Raw genomic sequence first — 21,424 nt, forward strand, 5'->3', positions numbered from 1 at the left:
GCTCAATATCTGCAAGCGTAAAAAAAAATTGCCGAAAACTCTTAAAAATTGAAAAAGGTCGTAACTCCGTCAAAATCATTGAAGTGGAACGTAATGCAAACTTGATCCGAAGCGGAACAAAATGCAAAATAAAAAAAAGCCGTAATTCCCTTAAAAAATCATTGAAGCGGAACGAAATACAAACTTGATCTGTAACTAACCAAAATACACTCACATACCAAAAATCACTCAATATCTGCAAGCGTTTAGAAAAAAGTGCGGAAAACAACTAAAAATTAAAAAATGCCTCTATAACGGACTAAACATCAAGTCGCCCGCGTGGCGAAGTGGTTAGAGCGTTTCCTCTAGAGTCGCGGAGTAAGGAGGGAGTTGATCTTTACGTCGCAATTGGAATCCCACTATGGGATGTGGAGACCGGTCCTTCGGATGAGACTGTATAAATCGAGGCCCCGTGTCGCAGTAGGTGCTGGCACGAAACAGATCTCTCATTGCTCAATTTCCCTGAGTGCCGAGTATAGCTAGGTTAAAATTTGCAGCTCTCCACCGGCAAGTGGTGGCGTCTCCATATGAGTGAAAAATTCTCGAGAGGGACACTAAACAAAAAAACCAAACAAACAAATTCCGTCAAAAATTATTGAGGCAGAACAAAATCCAAACTTGATCTCTAACTCATCAAGATACACTCACATACTTAAAATCAACTCAATATCTGCAAGTATTTAGAAAAAAAGTGTGGAAAACCAAGTCGGACAGACTGAGGGACAGACAGAGGGACAGACTGACAGTCAGACAGCTAGACAGACAGAGAGACAGACGGACGGACAGACTCAGAGGAAACCTATAGTCCCCTCCGCGGTTTCACCGGTAGGGGACTAATAAAACGTAAACAAATTTTATTTATTCCTACAATATTTAAACATTGAAATAGAATTTTGCAACCCACTAATTATTAGTCTACCGGTGAAACCGGAGGGGACTATAGGTTTCCTTTGCGTCTGTCTAGTTGTCCCAGTCTTTCTATCAGTCTGTCCCACTTGGTTTTCCGCACTTTTTTTCCTAAACGCTTGCAGATATTGAGCTGATTATTGGTATGTGAGTCTACCATGAAGTTCATGAAACAACATTACCTTGATCCAAGAACATATTCTGCCAGAGATTAGTACATACCACTTAATAATTGATTTTCAATGAAAATTTTTCATATATACATTATATAGGCTTGTTTATAATTATATCAGGTTGTTTTAAAATCATAACGTACATTTTGAATCAATACAAGTTAAATGTTTGTTCTAAAATGTGTACATGTACTACGCTTCTATGAAACATTTCATTTTTTTGTTGCCTGTTAATCAATATACTTAAAGAATAGGAAATAGATTGTGTCATTAGATTGTGTCATTAAGACCTCCCTTGTGACAATTTCCCTTCAAATCACAGCTGTAAATTGCTAGTATCAAAACGAAATAACACTCCAACATATTATTCATACCATACTTTGTTGAACTTCAAAGATACGTGTATTATATAATTAAAATGCTCCATTGACTTCAGAAGAAAAGAAATATTTACTGTTCAATGTAATTGACCCCATCCCTGTTACAGTTCATCACGATTATCATGTTTCGGATGTATGGTATAACATGCAATTGTATTCTTTAACTTAGAATTCTATTTACATATTACAGCATCTGAATCTCTCCTTCCTTAAGTTCTCCTTTATAAGATATTATGTATACTTCGGTTCATAATGCACAGTTACAACATGTACAAAATGTACATATTGAATTGTTAGTGATCATATGCAACCATTGATAAAGTAAAGCTTTAAAGTTTAACATGGATTTGTTTGTTTGTTTGTTTGTTTGTTTTTTCGCTTCCTCCGTGGTGTTAAAGATAGGGGAGCTCTGATGATTGAAAAAAAATATCTACATTGTTCAAGCAAATAAAACTTGAAACTTAGCAGAAAAAACATAACATTTATATCTTACATATGAATATTTATATCTTAGATTTTATATTAATCTATTATAAATTCATAAATTCTGTCTGTTTTAACACTTTCGTTTCCGCGCGATATATCGCGAATTCTTTAAGCTTTCGCAATGACATTTTACATAACTCCCTGTGGCCTAAGGAAGACCTCTATTGATTTTGAGGTCAAAAGGTCAAAGTTCAAGGTCGTAAATTCACAAATTCCGTCTGTGTGTAAAACTTTCGTTTCCGGGCGATATCTCAAAAAGCTTTTGAGCTTGTGCAAAGAAATTTTATACCATAACTCTCTATGGCATCTCTCGCCTGTCCCGCCTTTTTTTTTTATTTGTTGTGTATTTAAAAGTCGCTTGGCACTATTTTTAGCACAGGGGCATATGGAGAGTTATTACGTATACTACGGGTTGTCGGCCGACTTTATATTCTTATTACATCTATTAGAACTGTTTAGTAAAGGCTAAATTAGACAATATGTAATGTGTAAAATGTTGACAATATCGAACGTGAATATAAACATTATATGTGACATAATGTTTGCATTTAATCAGACTTAACTTAATATGAGTCATATTATGGAAATGAATAGATCAACTTCTTGTTACATAGTCAAAGAAGCATAACTCTTACGACATTATCATTACTGACTTTTGTGTGTGACATAGTCAGGGTTCTCACTAGGATTTTGCTAACTTGAGTCCCAGGACTCAAGTTTTCTGAGAAGGTTGCGTCCCAGCTAAATTTGATGCGTCCCAGAAAAATTATGTTGAGTCCCAACTAAAATATTGCAGTATTCTTCCATCCAAACATCAATAAAAATCTTTATCATTTTACCAGTTTGTTTACGCAATATTAACATATTCAAGTATATAAACTAGTAATGCATTCAAGCCATATTCTAAAATACACGCGTAATCAATTGCCATAAAAATAACTTGGTGTTTATAAAGCTAAAATTAACTGTTGCATAATCAACTAGTACCCAAAAGTTGACTGTGTACAATCACAGGTGTCATGTGCAATGAGGCGTAACTAATCCTGTCGGTCGTCTGCACTGGGTGAAATTCACGAGATAAGCAAGCCCCATTGTGTATACAAGCAGTAATTATGGTTTCTGCATGTAGATAACACTCAAGATTCAAAAGTGTTTTTTTTTTTAAAGTTTGGCATGCGACACTATTATGACTGGACTAATAAACATGAAATATCTTATGATCAATCCCTGTTTAAAAAAAGTGAAATAAGTACAAGAAAAGTTGTTTCTTGGATAAACTTTATGATAGTTACATGAAGGTTTCGATTAAATATTTCTTTGACAAATCCTAACATCTAAATTCCCCGTTTTCGAAATCTCCCGAATTTTCTCGCTAACGAGGACGCGTCCGATCACGAGTCCGCGGACGCATCGTTTTTAAGAACCTTGCGTCCCAAGGAATTTTGCTGCGTCTAGGACGCAGATTCTTGCGTTAATGAGAACCCTGATAGTGTTTGCCTTTAATTTGCTGTATAATCAAGTGCCTCCGTGGTCTAAGCAAGCGAGCGGCCCGGGTTCAATCCCCGATTGATTCTATTTTTCTTTTTTCAATTTTTTTTTTTTTGGATTTACTAAATGATACTATGCAACATGTGAAATGAAAAAGTTATGATGTCTGGCGTGTACAAACTCATTAAATCATTATTACAGTGTGATAAATATTCTGTATATTAAAAAGAATCTTCTATACACATATTAAAGAATAAGCAATCAAATCTTTATATCCATATTGGCATTTTTTTAAATAAGCTTTAATATACATGTATACATTTCATAATTCTACAAATACAGGGGGCAGTGTGACCCCCCCCCCCCCCGAACTTTGCATGCTCTTCCTTTTTCCATAAGCGGGGGACACAAATTCTCTGAATTAGTTTGTTTTGTGTGATTTTTTTTCTTAGCCCCATTGTTTTTCAGATAACGAGATTTGACTGAATTTGTTTGTAATGGTAGAGGTCTTAAATAAGCATTTTCTTTCATGGAATTCTTTTAGCAAAACTACCAAGTTTGGCTGCTGTGTACTATCCAGAGGAAGATGCAACTGGAATTTTACCCACTACTAGATTCCTGGAAAACCCTCCATTTGAGGTTAATTCATTGGTGACCATCAATTGGAGTAAAGATCTGCAACCGCCAGCTCTCATTATTTCCTTGTCAGGTATTTATCGTAATCATTTGAAATCCTTGATACTTGAAAAAGTTTTAACATAATTTTAATTAATACTTAAGTTCAGTCATTTTCCTGTCAGGGAATAAGGTATTCAATAATATAATGGAGAGATGTTTGCTATTTTCAGTATACATGTATATTCAAATTACATGTAAAACAATGCTTAATTATACAAGGAGATTAAAACATAAGGGGAACAAATATCTTGAACTTAATGAAATGTCTGGACAGAATCTGAACACTTAATTGATAATAATATTATGTTGTAAATTTTGCATTTATTTCCCCCTAGTAAATTCGAAATTTACAACATGATAGGCCCCTATTAGGAGTTATCGCCCCTCGAAATATTGTACACCTTTATGATAAAAAATTTCTCGAAAATTCACATGGTGACATAATTATGCATTTTAATAGTTGTACATCATATTACAAAAAAAAGATCTTTTTACCAAATACCCTTTCCCCTCAAATTTTAGTTTTTTTTTTAACTATTTATTTACGAAAAAAGATATTGTGTCGATATACTTCTCTGTTAAATTATGTCAAATCTTTCTATTTTCAGAAAATTTGGGAAAAATCCCCTCTTGATAGATCAATTTTTTTACTTTGATCTTTGGAAAAATTATGAATTTTCTTTGATTTGTCTCTTTGCTAGGAATTTTTCTTTGGGGGGGGGGGGGGGTTTACGGTGTATTTATGCATTGAATACTATATTTTAAAAGAAACTTATCTTTCTTTGTGTGATGTTTCCTATCACTTTTATTAAGAAATTAAAACAAGTCTTCTAGAAAACAAAATAAAACAGATGAGATTATTAATTTCAAAACCTACTCATGTAGCGTACTGTAAACCAAGAACTTTTCTAAACATGTCGGTCGGTCGACAGTTAGGAATTGGGTTTTCGTAAATATCAGCCGACGGTAAAAATCAAACTGCGGCTTAGCGAACGATGATCGGGTGACTGTTGGCCGACTAAGAATTATTTAATTTTTTTTTTTTTTTTAGAATTATCGATGTTCCTAGTACTTAATGTGACTGCTCCGCGTCGCCCGATACCAGTGTAGGCCGATCATATTTTTCAGTCGAAGATACGAGATAAATTTGGTCACCTAACCATCGGCTTAAATGTGACCTAGGTATTGGAGCGTTTGCTCTAGAGTCGTGGAGTAAGGAGTTGATCCCTACGTCGCGGGTCCGAATCCCACTGCGGGACGTGGAGACCGGTCCTTCGGATGAAACCGTATAAACCGAGGTCCCGTGTCGCAGTAAGTGCTGGCACGAATAAGATCCCTCGCTGCTCAATGGCCCTGAGTGCCGAGTATATGTCTAAAATTTGCAGCCCTCCACCGGCAAGTGGTGGCGTCTCCATATGAGTGAAAAATTCTAGAGAGGGACGTTAAACAACAAACAAATAAACATAGGAAATTGAATGAGAATTGAATATGAATTAGTTTAATTTGAATCGCTATTTGGTACTTTACACAATTAATTCCGAATGAAAAACTTAATATTTGAATTAAATTTACACATGACTAATGCAAAATTAACGAGACGTCATACTCTTTTGACGCCATATTGCAAACCTGAATTACTACTACAATGCACAGTTTATTTTCCCCCGTAAATAAGCATATTTTCCAAATTTTTAAAAGATTTCAATGAAGTATTCCCTCAAAAATGTTGAAAATGGCTGTTTTAAAAATATGTATACTGCGATACTGTATACTGTAAAAATTGTATACTGCGATTGGGTATTAAAAGGTCGCTTCAAAGTTCATTATCCGACTATGCCTTACTCGCATTGGTCAGTATTTTAATGAGCTACGAAATATTCTCTTCTCATTCAACCACGGCCAGAATGGAAGAGGATCGTACATTTTGGCCGTGGTTTGCGACTCTGAATATTTTACTATAGTAAATTTTCTTTCAGATGCTGGTTCCCCCTTTTTTGTTGTTATAAGGTCGAGCACTGGCAAATTCCAGGATTTGGACAATTAATAAGTTTTTTATGCCCCCGTATACAAGATTCGGGGGTATATAGTTTTTGCCCTGTCCTTCCGTCCGCAAAAACTTGAATATTGTCCATAACATTTGATGGGTTGGAGCTATATCTTTCATAATTATTTTACATGTGCAAAATTTTACCGAACTTTAACCTTGGCCATAACTTTTGAACAATTGGTGCTAGGGCTTTCATACTTCACATGTGTAATTTTTGTGACAAAAGCTTCCTTTGGATACCAACAATTGTAATCCATCGACCTTGACCTTGGAGTTTGACCTTCTTTGTAAGACTTTAACCTTGGCTATAACTTATGAACGATTGGTGCAACGGCTTTTATATTTCACAGGTTCATGTATATTTCTTGTGAGAAGGCCTTTCCTTGGGCACTGTTAATTTTGACCTTGACCTTGATGTTTGACTTACTTGTGAAAAACTTACACCTTTTCCATATCTATGCTGCTGGGGCTTTCATATTTCATAGGTATATTCCTCGAGACAAGACCTTTCTTTGGTCACCAACATATTTGATTTGCAATTGCTATAAGTTGCCATACGGGGGAATCAGTGTTTCACAAACACTTCTTTTTTTCTTGTCAGATTTTTTTGGGGGAAATTTGCCCCTCCCCCCTTGAAACGTTGCTACGGGCCTGAATTTTACATTTAAAAATATTGATATGTAATTCTTTCATTATCCTTCTTTCCTTATAAAGCTGAATATTATTTATCTGAAGCTGATTTTGCCGTAGCAGAGTTGATCTGTATCTCCTGATAAATATTATTACAATGGTCTTTTCTTCCATACGTATGTTTGAGTTACTTATATAATGTATAAAGTTGGAAAAACTTTCCTCAGAAATTAACCCGAGTATGGCTCTTCCTTAAAAGTATTACGTGCAAAATGTCAGTGGTCAGATACAAGAACTACTGATACTAATTTTTGTTAGTTTAAAACAAAGGGTACTTATATTACTAGCAAAAACTTGTCTGGTCTGTATATTCACACCACTCGCCAATATCTTGAGAACCCTTTGTTTGACAGACATCAGACTTTGTACACTTTTACCCCATGAGAAGTAAATGACCCCTGTTTATAATTATCAAAGTCTGCAATTTCTGCAATTTAAAATTGATCCTTTTCAATATTGCCACATGGGGGTGGGGTCAGCAAGGATGTTTTTACTACTTAATTTGCATTAAACGATTTTACATTATTTTACTTCCCATTTATTTTATACGAAGTAAAATTTAGTGCGCACTAGTGTGAATAGAACATAAGATTAATTCTAAGGCTCATGGAAGTCTAGCCGAGTAGACATTTTACTACTGTATGTATACATATTTCAGACTGCAGACAACAGCTGGAGGATGCCATTAAGAAATATGAAGAAGCTATGGACGAGGAGACAGATGACACAGAATACACACCCCCAAAGAAGAAGACAAAGGAACCAAAGGTATTTATCATGTTTGTTGGTTAAATAGATATTTATGTGCTTTGGCCTTTCATGTGCAGAGTTGGCCGGGAAATACCAGTGGTGGGAATTACCAGTGGTAAATACCGGTATTTCCCGTCCCGGGAAATACTACAAATTTTCTCTGAACTGGGAAATACAAAGTTAAATTTTTTTTAATTCTTTAGTTCATTCAATCTTATACAAAATTCAAAAATAAAAATAAACTTAAAAACAGAAGATGAATAATATGGAATATGTTTCAATTGCAATTTAACTATTCAGAATGTATCACTACTCCAGGTCCAATACCCATAAGCATTCTGAAACATTTCCCTGGCTGTATAAAACTGAAGTTTTCCAATTCAAGTTTCTATTCAGTTTTGTAAAATTATTAAGAACAAAAAAGACCTTGTTTTAATCCTTCTATAAACACTGTAGTTATTACAAAAAATCATGTTGTTTTAACAAATTGCTCTGGACAGTTTTGTGCCCCTGTTTTGAGAGATAATTACCTTGAGTAGAACTGAAAGGCTTCTTCTTAGATTTGATATTTATACCATACTCTACATTTAAGAATTTTCATAGATCCTTCTTTAGTTACAAAAAAAAAAAAAAAAAAAAAAAAAAAAAAAAAAAAAAAAAAAAAAAAAAAAAAAACCAAATGGGATCTTTGGGTTCATTTCATGGACCTTTATAAATTACATCTGACTCAAGCGTGAAACAAATGCCACTAAAGACTGGTACATGAATATACTGTGTTATGATTATGTAAAATGAATTACTTGGAAACCAGATTTTTTATAAATCAGGGACAGTGATACCAGGTAGATATCTTAGTCAATAAGGTGTACTACATGTCAATATGAGTGAAATATGTAGCTATTTCTTATTTCCCAGTATTTCCCAGGAAATACCAGTAATTCCCGGTAATTACCAGTATTTCCCACCGTCCTGGGAAATATGAGTATTTCCTAGTTTTTTTCCAACCCTGTTTATGTGTGTCTTGGTGGACATTACGGTCAGATGCAATTTATATCTGTTTATTTAAAAACTAGCGATAACAATGAGTTTATTGCAAGTTGACTATAGGCTGTAAAACTGGAAAATTGTAACAGTAGTTCATTTAAATGTTTGAAATATAGAACGAAAGAAGTATTAGGGAGATAATTTTAGGAGTGTGTAAGTGATTAATCGGACGTGCATTAATGTTGAGCCCCGTAATTCAATCCATTATCTCTTACAAAGTGAGAAAAAGTGGTTGATTACAGAAATTTAATTACCTTTCCCTTAATTAGTTCTGATTTTGAACTCTTTCTATTCCTTTGAATATGTCTTTAAAATGTAAGATTATTTTAATTGTTGAAAAAGACTCTTATTTCAAAGTTTCTTTATCAGGGCAACAAATTACCCCAAAAGGAAAACCTGAAAGACAAGACAGACATTGGTAAAGGGAAGCAAAAGGCACAAGTTCTGAAGGAAGTGCAATATATGAACAGAAGAAATGACACTATAGAAGGACCAATGATGTCTCCAGGGTGTAACTTTCCACAAAAAATCCAAGATAAGATTAACATGCTCCTTATACCAGAGAGAACAGCTCCAGAAACAATCACACCAGAGGACACCTCCTGTACAACAACAACAACTTCACAAGAGAGAACAGCTCCAGAAACAATCACACCAGAGGACACCTTCTGTACAACAACAAATCCAGCAGAGAGAACAACTCCAGGATCAGTCACATCAAAAGGCACCTTCTTTACAACAACCACGACATCAGAGACAATTCCTAAATCAATCACACCAGAGAGCACTTCCTATACAACAACAACACCGGAGAGAACAACCGCAGAATCGATCACACCAGAGAGCACCTCCTTTGCAACAACTACAACATCAAAGAAAACAATTGCAGAATCGATCACACCAGAGAGCACCTCCTTTACAACCACAACACCCCCAGACAGAACAACCGAAGAATCGATCACACCAGTGAGCACCTCCTTTACAACCACAACACCAGAGAAAACAACCGCAGAATCAATCACACCAGATGGCACATCCCGGACATCATCCTCAACACAGGTGAAAAGTACTTCAAACACAACACGAGAGCAGCTTTTGGCAGTTTCTACTCCAGATCCAAAATACCTGAGCACCACTCTTCCTGTATTAAACTTATCAGAATATTTCTCAGATCTGGAAGATTCTTTTGTTGCAAAACAACACAGAATGATGCAGACAGTTGAGGAAAACAGGCAAACACTGAAAAGGATTGAAGAAAGCTTAGAGGAAATCAAATGCAAACTCAGACAAATTACATCAACTCCCAAAACACAAGACACAACAACAACAGGAAAAGCACAACCTCACTGTGAACAAACAGTCAAAGAATCCTCTTCTCAGACCACAAATTCGCCATCACCACGTCCTTCCATATTTGCTAACATTGAAATCCTCGCCACCAGTGATGATCCTCCAACAACAAACAAACCAACTTCAGATTCCTCAACAGCAGCAAGAAGGATAGCAAAGTCAATTTTTGAAAGTGTTGAAGCCCTAGCTGTTAGTTCCAAAAGCGAAAGATCATTACAGCCACACAAATTTGGTTCATCTACGGATTATCAGCAGAATAACATTGCCTTTCACAAACAAAGGTTGCCCTTAAATACAGTGGACTTCCTGGAATTGAGATCGACTGAAAATTAAGAGATGTGGAAAATACAGACGTGCCAAGAATTAAGTGAATAAGAACAGAATCACATGAGCTCAGTAGATGTGTACAAGAAAAATAGACATGTACTGCAGTGATTGTTCATAGAAAGGACGTGTGAATCTTGAGAATATAAAAGACACCAAAGACATTTGCATCTGTCATTTCCCATCCACTCCAGCTGAGGAAGACAGTTCAATAAACAGTGATTCGGGTACTGGACAAGGCAGATTGGAATTTCATATGCAGCTGCAGCTAACGTTAACTTGGATGTCACACTAAAGGACATCAAGGACACAAACAGAGGATATTAAGAATTTTATGAATTTCAATCTCATCTTCGATGCTTTTCGTTAATGTCTAGTGAAGAGAAATTTGATATGATAAATGACACTATTTATCTTGTAATTTGAGTATTATTTCCTCTTTGTTTTAAGACTTTGCTTATTTTGCAAAATAAACTCTGAGGCAATTAGACAGAAAGATTTTAACATAGTGGCATATAAACATTATATTTGTGTATGAAGGCAAACGTGTAAATGTAATCACATATTAATTATATAAGAGATTTTCGTTGATGCTTGTTAACAGAATCTAGGACCTTTGTAGCTTTATAGACTTTCATAAGTACAGGATTCTAATGGGAAAAGTTAATATACATATGTATTTTCATGTATTTAATATTTATTTTTGTCATTATGTTGAATAATTTTGCATGCAATAAATGTTTTATTTTTAAAGTAAAATGTATTTCTTGTCAGTAAAATGAAGATTTTATATGTTGCCTAAAAAGGGAAAATTACTGATGAAAATATAAATAAAGTTAAATGGAATTAAAGACATAATTTTTAAAGAAAAATCAGTTTTGAATTGTGGATCAAAAACGATTCTCTGGTTTAAAAATACTGAAAATAAAATGGACAATCACTGCATTTGTCCGAAGTCTGGTCCTTCGGATGAGACCGTATAAACTGAGGTCCCGTGTCGCAGTAGGTGCTGGCACGAAAAAGATCCCTCACTGCTCAATGCCGTAAGTGCCGAGTATAGGACAAAATTTGCAGCTCTCCACCGGCAAGTGGTGGCGTCTCCATATGAGTGAAAAATTCTCGAGAGGGATGTTAAATAAAATACAATACAATCCGAAGTCTGAATTTACAAAATTTTAATGTCACAGCGAAACAATGTTATCAGTGGAGAAATGAATTTTATTGCGGTAGGAAGTGGTCCTCTAAGCATGAGAAACATCAGGAAATACTACATATATGCAATATCTGTAAACTTGAACTTTATGCTCTGGATAAATTAGACAGAAAATATTCCGCCCCACATACAATTTTAATTCGTTTGAATTAAAAACAGTTTCCATAGCAATTTTAAAGATGAAACTTCTCATGTAAGTAAGGGAAAATGAAATGTGGGGATAAAAAACAGTAATCACGCTCAAAGTCCAATAAACAAAACTAATTGTGAACAGAGCAAACATAGACCCCTGAAAATGTCGATGTTATTTCACCTTTCTATAACGGAATTAAAATTTGAAATTAAAATCATGTGTTTCTTTCTGTTAGTGAAATTGGCTTATAATAGTTTTTTAACCCATGAAAGCAATATGAGCTGCATTTTTTAGAATTTAATTTCGCTGTTAAAATGTGCTATTTTGATAAATTTCTATGTAATTTGAACCTTTTCGATCAATTTGACTTAAATAAAGTATTAAATAATTTCAGAAGAAAGATTTCTTTACAATCGAATATATAGTATTATATAAGGAATCAATATTGTACAGGACGACAATAATGTAATTCTGCTTCAACCAAAGCTTAAAAATAGTGTTTTCATCGCAAATATGAACATCAAAACTTTATAAACGTTCTTTTTTCCTGTCATTGAAATAGTTCATTACAATTTTGCAACAAATATTTCTGACATCAAACTTGCAGCTCATATTGCTTGAAGATATTTCATTTTGAAATTCAGATGCATTTGTTTATGCATAAAATTCGCAAACAGCCTAATTTACATGTAAACCTTACTAAAACTTAACCATAATTTATTATATTTATTAGCTAGTATTTACAATGATTTCTTGGAGAATAGAAACATAACTTACATCAAAAGTAAAAAGATTAATGCAGATTTTTTATCTTACTTTTATTAATATATAATGGAAACAATAAATTCTATGATTTTCACGTCATAAACATTTTTCATACACTGTACACGTACCTTTATTTTTAAACAATATCTATTGAAAAAATTTCAAATTCTCGGCAACAAGCCGAGCCATATAATTGCCCTATTAGATACAAATACTAGTACTAGTATCTTTATCAAACTCTGTATAATTTCTGTATTTCAGTAGTATTTAACTGATATTAGTGGTATCATGAGGTAGTTATGAATGTACGGGACTTTCCTCTTGCAATAATGACCTAAAATATCTTGGAGAACTTTGGAGTGAGCCCCTATTGCTACTCTCCTCTTGGATTGTCATTGGAATGTCCAGATTTCTCCCCGATCCAAATCGCTTGCCATCACCCTTAGCTGTTGAGTTCGAATTGTCAATTGTAGCTTTCATAATTTCCATTTGAATAAGTGTGGCTCTCTCAAGTAGCAATCTTCCAGCGGTAAATTCTGTGCTATCATATTTCTTATTATGACCTATATTTCTGAAACTATTACTCGACGACTTCGATCTTACACTGCCTATTGACGATTTACGGTAATTTGAGTTGCAAGAAGATGCTAACTTTACGTGTCCATTGTTTGACCCATTTTGACAGCTAAATCTCCTAGAACTTGTATATCTAAAACGAGCATGATCTGGAAATGCAGGATTCTTTTTATAGCAACGCAAACAATGGAGTATTTTTAGAAGATATGTTCGAAATGTTTTGCTTGAATAAAAATACAATAAAGGATTAAGGGCAGAGTTAGCATGCCCAAGCAGAATCACAAAAGGCAGTACAGTCATAAAACGCATGGCTGAGGGACTGTCGTAATTAAAATCTAAGTACAGGCTCACTATATAGTAGGGTAGCCAACAGATGGCAAACACAATGGCCAGGGCTATTAACATTTTTGCTACTTTCTTTCTTCCAGCCATCATTTGTTTTCCCATACACTGACTGGTCACAGACTCTCTTCTCCGTAAATCCACATCCTCCTTCCAAAGTTCCATACCAATAAGGCTATAAGCACTTCCTATCACACCTCCAGGAACGAAATAAACTAAACCAAACAACACCATGTCAAAGATTTGCCTAGACGATTGATCTGGCCATATTTCGACGCAAATTTGAAGCTCTGTTTGAAGAAATCTATAATTCTCTACTTGTTTGACAACTAAAAGTGGCGCCATTAACACAAGGGAGACAACCCAGACTATAATGATGGCGTACAAGGCGTATCTAGCATCACCAAATCTCCGGAATAGTATAGGTTTCTTGATGGCAAAGAATCGATCCAGACTTAGAATGGCGATAGTGAATACGCTAGCAGCAACTGTAGCCCCTGAAAAATATATCAGAAACGGGAATAAATGTTGTATAATTTACGTAAATGGCATATCCCTGTATTGTATTAAACATATTTACATCCACTGAATATTTCCTCCTTTATTTCTAAAGAAAACCATTGCCATTTATCAGTTCATGAATAACACTATTCATATCACCTGTACAGATTTCGTGATCAGTGGCTGTTCCATCAATGAAACGTACTAAGACGTACATATCAATAATGCAATAATTAATCTTTTAATCCTACTTTAAATGATTATTCATACAGATATAAATATAAACAATAAAATGTCTTTCTTTGGTTGTTAGTTCGGGAATTAACGTCGCAGCTGTTGCAGAAAAAATACATAACCCGCGTAAGCGGGTTATGTATTTTTTCTGCAACAGCTGCGACATTAATTCCCGTACTAACAACCAAAGAAAGCATTTTATTGTTTAAATAATTTGCGCATTTAAAAATACTGCGATTGGATATCTAAGTAAATATAACACTGTTTGTGATTAAGTTAATATATTTTCTCAGAGGAATGATTATAAATAGAATGGTAAATTTTGACTTTAATTCAATGTCATAAGATTTAAATTAATATTTAAATATCAAACCTTGTAGATATGAGGTAAGTTTGCACATGATTTCTCCGTACAACCAAACTCTGTACAGAGCTTGACCAACTGCCATGGGAACGCAGATCAACGTCACTGAAATGTTAATAAAAGATATGCTTGACTGAGATTTTGACAATATGCTTTCAGAATTCAAGAGATCAGTTCATTTTCTTTAAAGTTATATTATTGCTTTCAATATGAATTTGATATGAAAAGGGAGAGATTTTTCCTTATTTTTGGAAATAACGGAAGTCAGTTCTAAGGACGGGTCTTGTCACGTGTAGTTTGTTATAGTACCAAGTTTTCAAGTTCACACAGTATATTTATCTTAAGCCTTGATTTTCTGTCACGGTCACTTCAATGCCACCGTATTTTCTAAACTAGATGTCGTTCAATGAAAATAAACTCAGTTACACATTTCTTTATAATAATTTCTTCCAAGAAAATAGGTAATGTCAAAAAACTGAGAATATTATGTTATACCCGAATTTCATCCCATTACTTTAGTTTCAATTTTTGCGAAGTTAACGATAAAATTTTCGTACTACGTATAATTACTAAATACAGCATTTTTCTAACAATTACAAGCCAAGTGCCCGAAGGAACATTTTGAAATGAATTTTAAAAGTAGGGCGTAATCGGCCCTTTAAGAAAGTAATAGCAAATTATGTAGTTTTCCATCATGAATAAGATGAAAAAGTGTGGCATCTAAAATGACCGACAGCAGTTTTAAGAGAGATCTAGACGTATTGAAATAAAGGTTTTATCAGTATATGGCTAGTTTTGTTAACCTTTTATTTCTAACTTAAAATTGATTTGAAATCAAATTATTAATGAATAAAGAAATTAAACAAGATAAGTACTTGCTTTCTGTTCATTTCTCAATAGCGAAGAAAAAGTGATATTTCATCATACCGCTAATTAGAATAAAACTACATGTATAGTCATCGTCATCTTTGATATCAAGTGATTTAATTGTAAAGTATATGTAAAGATAAGCATGGTCCTATAACACGTGCTATAGCTGAACCTGTAGTACCCAGAAACAGATTGTACTTGGATCTCCTACTTAGTAATTTGAAATGCTGACAAGACTCCATCCTTAAATCTTAACAAAAAATTTGACTTTCTGTAGAAATGATAAACAACAGCCATAGCATCAACGGATTCTTACATAATAATTATACTTTTATCGCTATTAGGAGAACGGAGGCTTGTATTGATCATTATATATGTATCTTGAGAATTTTTTGATGACGTCGAAGGAATCTGTTAGGTGTTCATGGTGAATTTTTAATAAAAAAAATATGACACATTTGTCTTCAGATGAGGTAAAGTGCATGCAAACCAGAGAGAGATAGAGAGTCTGAAGAAAGAAACCATACAAGTACTTCTGATAGCTATCTGAAGAAATTGTAGCAAAGTGAGAATGATCACTGTGTTATTTTCTACTTTTGCATTTTTAGGTTATACCAAACATGACTTTTTGCACTCCTTCTAGCTTCATTGAATGACATTGAGTTTGTACGTTTACAATAGTACTAAGTAAATGTAATTTTTCACAATTCCTAAAATGTTCCCACATTCTAAATAAGTACTTTATAGTATATAATATAGTACTATAAACTATATTAAATCAAGGTTCTATTGTTTTTTCTCACAGTAATTCAAAGTATCAAATGTTTTCCTATAATGAGTGCAAGTTACCAGTGTCAAAATTTACTTGAAGTCAATCTAAGTATAATCTCACTATGAAAGTTAAATTCATTATTCAATTCAATTTTCCGATTGTGGAAAACAATATTCTTAGTTTATTCAAAAATTATTTCCCAACTCTTTCATCATTCATATGAAATTTGAGAGGTACTACTGCTTATATTCCAAAAAGATTCATAATAATTAAAGTATCAAGATATCAAAGTCATGGTATACCAAAGTATTATTAAAGTATCAAAGTCATAGTATATCAAAGTATTAGTAAAGTATCAAAGTCATAGTATATCAAAGTATTATTAAAGTATCAAAGTCATGGTATACCAAAGTATTATTAAAGTATCAAAGTCATAGTATATCAAAGTATTAGTAAAGTATCAAAGTCATAGTATATCAAAGTATTATTAAAGTATCAAAGTCATGGTATACCAAAGTATTATTAAAGTATCAAAGTCATAGTATATCAAAGTATTAGTAAAGTATCAAAGTCATAGTATATCAAAGTATTAGTAAAGTATCAAAGTCATAGTATATCAAAGTATTATTAAAGTATCAAAGTCATAGTATATCAAAGTATTATTAAAGTATCAAAGTCATAGTATATCAAAGTATTAGTAAAGTATCAAAGTCATAGTATATCAAAGTATTATTAAAGTATCAAAGTCATAGTATATCAAAGTATTAGTAAAGTATCAAAGTCATAGTATATCAAAGTATTATTAAAGTATCAAAGTCATGGTATATCAAAGTATTATTAAAGTATCAAAGTCATAGTATATCAAAGTATTATTAAAGTATCAAAGTCATAGTATATCAAAGTATTATTAAAGTATCAAAGTCATGGTATACCAAAGTATTATTAAAGTATCAAAGTCATAGTATATCAAAGTATTATTAAAGTATCAAAGTCATAGTATATCAAAGTATTAGTAAAGTATCAAAGTCATAGTATATCAAAGTATTATTAAAGTATCAAAGTCATAGTATATCAAAGTATTAGTAAAGTATCAAAGTCATAGTATACCAAAGTATTATTAAAGTATCAAAGTCATAGTATATCAAAGTATTATTAAAGTATCAAAGTCATAGTATATCAAAGTATTAGTAAAGTATCAAAGTCATAGTATATCAAAGTATTATTAAAGTATCAAAGTCATGGTATACCAAAGTATTATTAAAGTATCAAAGTCATAGTATATCAAAGTATTATTAAAGTATCAAAGTCATAGTATATCAAAGTATTAGTAAAGTATCAAAGTCATAGTATATCAAAGTATTAGTAAAGTATCAAAGTCATAGTATATCAAAGTATTATTAAAGTATCAAAGTCATAGTGTATCAAACTATTAGTAAAGTATCAAAGTCATGGTATACCAAAGTATTATTAAAGTATCAAAGTCATAGTATATCAAAGTATTAGTAAAGTATCAAAGTCATAGTATATCAAAGTATTAGTAAAGTATCAAAGTCATAGTATATCAAAGTATTATTAAAGTATCAAAGTCATAGTATATCAAAGTATTATTAAAGTATCAAAGTCATAGTATATCAAAGTATTAGTAAAGTATCAAAGTCATAGTATATCAAAGTATTAGTAAAGTATCAAAGTCATAGTATATCAAAGTATTATTTAAGTATCAAAGTCATGGTATACCAAAGTATTATTAAAGTATCAAAGTCATAGTATATCAAAGTATTAGTAAAGTATCAAAGTCATAGTATATAAAAGTTTTAGTAAAGTATCAAAGTCATGGTATACCAAAGTATTATTAAAGTATCAAAGTCATAGTATATCAAAGTATTATTAAAGTATCAAAGTCATAGTATACCAAAGTATTATTAAAGTATCAAAGTCATAGTATATCAAAGTATTAGTAAAGTATCAAAGTCATAGTATATCAAAGTATTAGTAAAGTATCAAAGTCATAGTATATCAAAGTATTATTAAAGTATCAAAGTCATGGTATACCAAAGTATTATTAAAGTATCAAAGTCATAGTATATCAAAGTATTATTAAAGTATCAAAGTCATAGTATATCAAAGTATTAGTAAAGTATCAAAGTCATAGTATACCAAAGTATTATTAAAGTATCAAAGTCATAGTATATCAAAGTATTATTAAAGTATCAAAGTCATAGTATATCAAAGTATTAGTAAAGTATCAAAGTCATAGTATATCAAAGTATTATTAAAGTATCAAAGTCATGGTATACCAAAGTATTATTAAAGTATCAAAGTCATAGTATATCAAAGTATTATTAAAGTATCAAAGTCATAGTATATCAAAGTATTAGTAAAGTATCAAAGTCATAGTATATCAAAGTATTAGTAAAGTATCAAAGTCATAGTATATCAAAGTATTATTAAAGTATCAAAGTCATAGTATATCAAAGTATTATTAAAGTATCAAAGTCATAGTATATCAAACTATTAGTAAAGTATCAAAGTCATAGTATATCAAAGTATTATTAAAGTATCAAAGTCATGGTATACCAAAGTATTATTAAAGTAACAAAGTCATAGTATATCAAAGTATTATTAAAGTATCAAAGTCATAGTATATCAAAGTATTATTAAAGTATCAAAGTCATAGTATATCAAAGTATTAGTAAAGTATCAAAGTCATAGTATATCAAAGTATTAGTAAAGTATCAAAGTCATAGTATACCAAAGTATTATTAAAGTATCAAAGTCATGGTATATCAAAGTATTATTAAAGTATCAAAGTCATAGTATATCAAAGTATTAGTAAAGTATCAAAGTCATAGTATATCAAAGTATTATTAAAGTATCAAAGTCATAGTATATCAAAGTATTATTAAAGTATCAAAGTCATGGTATACCAAAGTATTATTAAAGTATCAAAGTCATAGTATATCAAAGTATTATTAAAGTATCAAAGTCATAGTATATCAAAGTATTAGTAAAGTATCAAAGTCATAGTATATCAAAGTATTATTAAAGTATCAAAGTCATGGTATACCAAAGTATTATTAAAGTATCAAAGTCATGGTATATCAAAGTATTAGTAAAGTATCAAAGTCATAGTATATAAAAGTTTTAGTAAAATATCAAAGTCATAGTATATCAAAGTATTATTAAAGTATCAAAGTCATAGTAAATCAAAGTATTATTAAAGTATCAAAGTCATGGTATACCAAAGTATTATTAAAGTATCAAAGTCATAGTATATCAAAGTATTATTAAAGTATCAAAGTCATGGTATACCAAAGTATTATTAAAGTATCAAAGTCATAGTATATCAAAGTATTATTAAAGTATCAAAGTCATAGTATATCAAAGTATTATTAAAGTATCAAAGTCATGGTATACCAAAGTATTATTAAAGTATCAAAGTCATAGCATATCAAAGTATTATTAAAGTATCAAAGTCATAGTATATCAAAGTATTATTAAAGTATCAAAGTCATGGTATACCAAAGTATTATTAAAGTATCAAAGTCATAGTATATCAAAGTATTATTAAAGTATCAAAGTCATAGTATATCAAAGTATTATTTAAGTATCAAAGTCATAGTATATCAAAGTTTTAGTAAAATATCAAAGTCATAGTATATCAAAGTATTATTAAAGTATCAAAGTCATGGTATATCAAAGTATTATTAAAGTATCAAAGTCATAGTGTATCAAAGTATTAGTAAAGTATCAAAGTATTAGTAGTAGTATCAAACCATCAAAGTCGTAGTATATCAAAGTGTATCACGGTAGCTCAGTAGGTAAAGCGCTGCGCTCCATGATCGGTAGGTCATGTGTTCGAATCACGGCCGCGACTGACCTAAGTCAATAAAAAATAGGTAGCAACTGTTCCTTCGCCAAGCGCTCGGCACTTTGAAGTGAAAGTTGCGGGTCCTTCGGATGAGACCTTAAAAACCGAGGCCCCGTGTCACAGTAGGCGTTGGCACGACAAAGAACCCTCACTGCTCAATGGCCCTGAGTGCTCTATAAAGGTCTAAATTTGAAGCCCTTCACCGGTATATGTTGACGTCTCTATATGAGTGAAAAATTCTCGAATGGGACGTAAAACAACATACAATCAATCATAGTATTTGTCAAGTATCCGCAAAGTGAGGTATCAGTATATAAATATTGCATGTAGTTGAGTGTTACAGTATCAGTATATAATAATATCATCACAAGATGAATGATATCCACATAAGGCAGTTGTGACGTTTCATATTGTCATGAGTGAAATGGCCAGATGGGCTGTTCCTTGAATGAGTGTATACATTTCCGCAAAGAACCATAGCGCATTTGATTGACATTTTCGCCTACTCTAGTAGTGATTTCTTAAATACATTTTTTCACCAAAATTTTATCAGACAATCTTAGTTTATACATGTGTAAACTCAAATTACACAATAGTAATATTTCAATGTTTATAGTTCCTTTATTGCCTGACGCCACGAGCGTCAGGGAGTATAAGAATAAATTTTTCCATGGTCCAAAAACTAAGCGATCATACTTAGTGAGCTAGATTTTGTGCAAGCTGATTTACATCGGAATTTGTTACCTGCATTTAAACAAATACAGTTTGCAGAAGAAAGAATCATATTACTGATGTAAAATAATGATGTGTTTACTTCCTTCAATTTTTTTGCATGCACATGTTTATTCTTTGCGATTCTTTATACGGACATGTCCGTGTAACATTTTTTCTGCATTTCTAAACTACTGGATCAGTCCATTTGTCTTCTACGAAAGGGTGACACAATCATTTCGCGCTAAATGTCACAATGAATTATTTTCGCGCTTTTTTTCTTGAATTGTTCTATTGAATGGGTGTGATAACTTCTATCAAAATAAATAAAGTTTGTTCTTTTAACCTGATTCTTAAGCTTCAGATTTTTATTAGCTCCAAATTTTATCTCTTTTTTTTTTTAAAATAACACATTGGATATGGAAGGCAACACTAAAGCAATGGATTTGCTAATAATTCTTACTAATTTGTTTCCCGGCTATTCCATAAGTGGACTAGTCCAATCATAAATAAACTCCCTAAACCTGGTAAAAAGAACATCCCTTCTTGATTCAGTCTGTTTCCCCCCTTTTCTTTCAATATTATAAAATGATGCACGTCACAAGGTTAGCTTTTTAAAAAGCTTAGAAAGTCAGCGAATGGCATATTATTCCATGCTTTGTGGTGAACAGGGGTTTACTTTTAATACAGCGACAAGAGTGTAGGCCAGTACCCGTA

The 21,424-nt window shown here is 32.3% G+C and overlaps 2 protein-coding genes across 2 annotated transcripts in view; both read right to left on the minus strand.

The window, feature by feature from the left end:
• LOC133190280 (translation initiation factor eIF-2B subunit beta-like) overlaps positions 1 to 21,424 on the minus strand; it is a 234,850-nt gene that overhangs the window by 206,663 nt on the left and 6,763 nt on the right. The gene's annotated exons all lie outside the window — the stretch shown is intronic.
• LOC133190278 (neuropeptide Y receptor type 6-like) lies at positions 12,589 to 14,584 on the minus strand. The gene is made up of 2 exons (XM_061325814.1): positions 14,493 to 14,584; positions 12,589 to 13,881 (listed from the first exon to the last, which is right to left on the minus strand). Exons 1-2 carry the CDS (start codon positions 14,566 to 14,568, stop codon positions 12,764 to 12,766), a joined length of 1,194 nt encoding a protein of 397 aa, XP_061181798.1. The 5' UTR covers positions 14,569 to 14,584; the 3' UTR covers positions 12,589 to 12,763.

Source organism: Saccostrea echinata, unplaced genomic scaffold (assembly GCF_033153115.1).
Source record: "Saccostrea echinata isolate AGI-Se365-2 ecotype Australia unplaced genomic scaffold, CSIRO_AGI_Sech_v1 ptg000022l, whole genome shotgun sequence".
Taxonomy (NCBI): domain Eukaryota; kingdom Metazoa; phylum Mollusca; class Bivalvia; order Ostreida; family Ostreidae; genus Saccostrea; species Saccostrea echinata.

Coding starts and splice junctions, on each gene's coding strand:
- LOC133190278 (XM_061325814.1), bottom strand. CDS start 14,568: ATGGCAGTTGGTCAAGCTCTGTACAGAGTTTGGTTGTACGGAGAAATC. Junction 13,882..14,492: donor ACTTACCTCATATCTACAAG/GTTTGATATTTA, acceptor TATATTTTTCAG/GGGCTACAGTTGCTGCTAGC.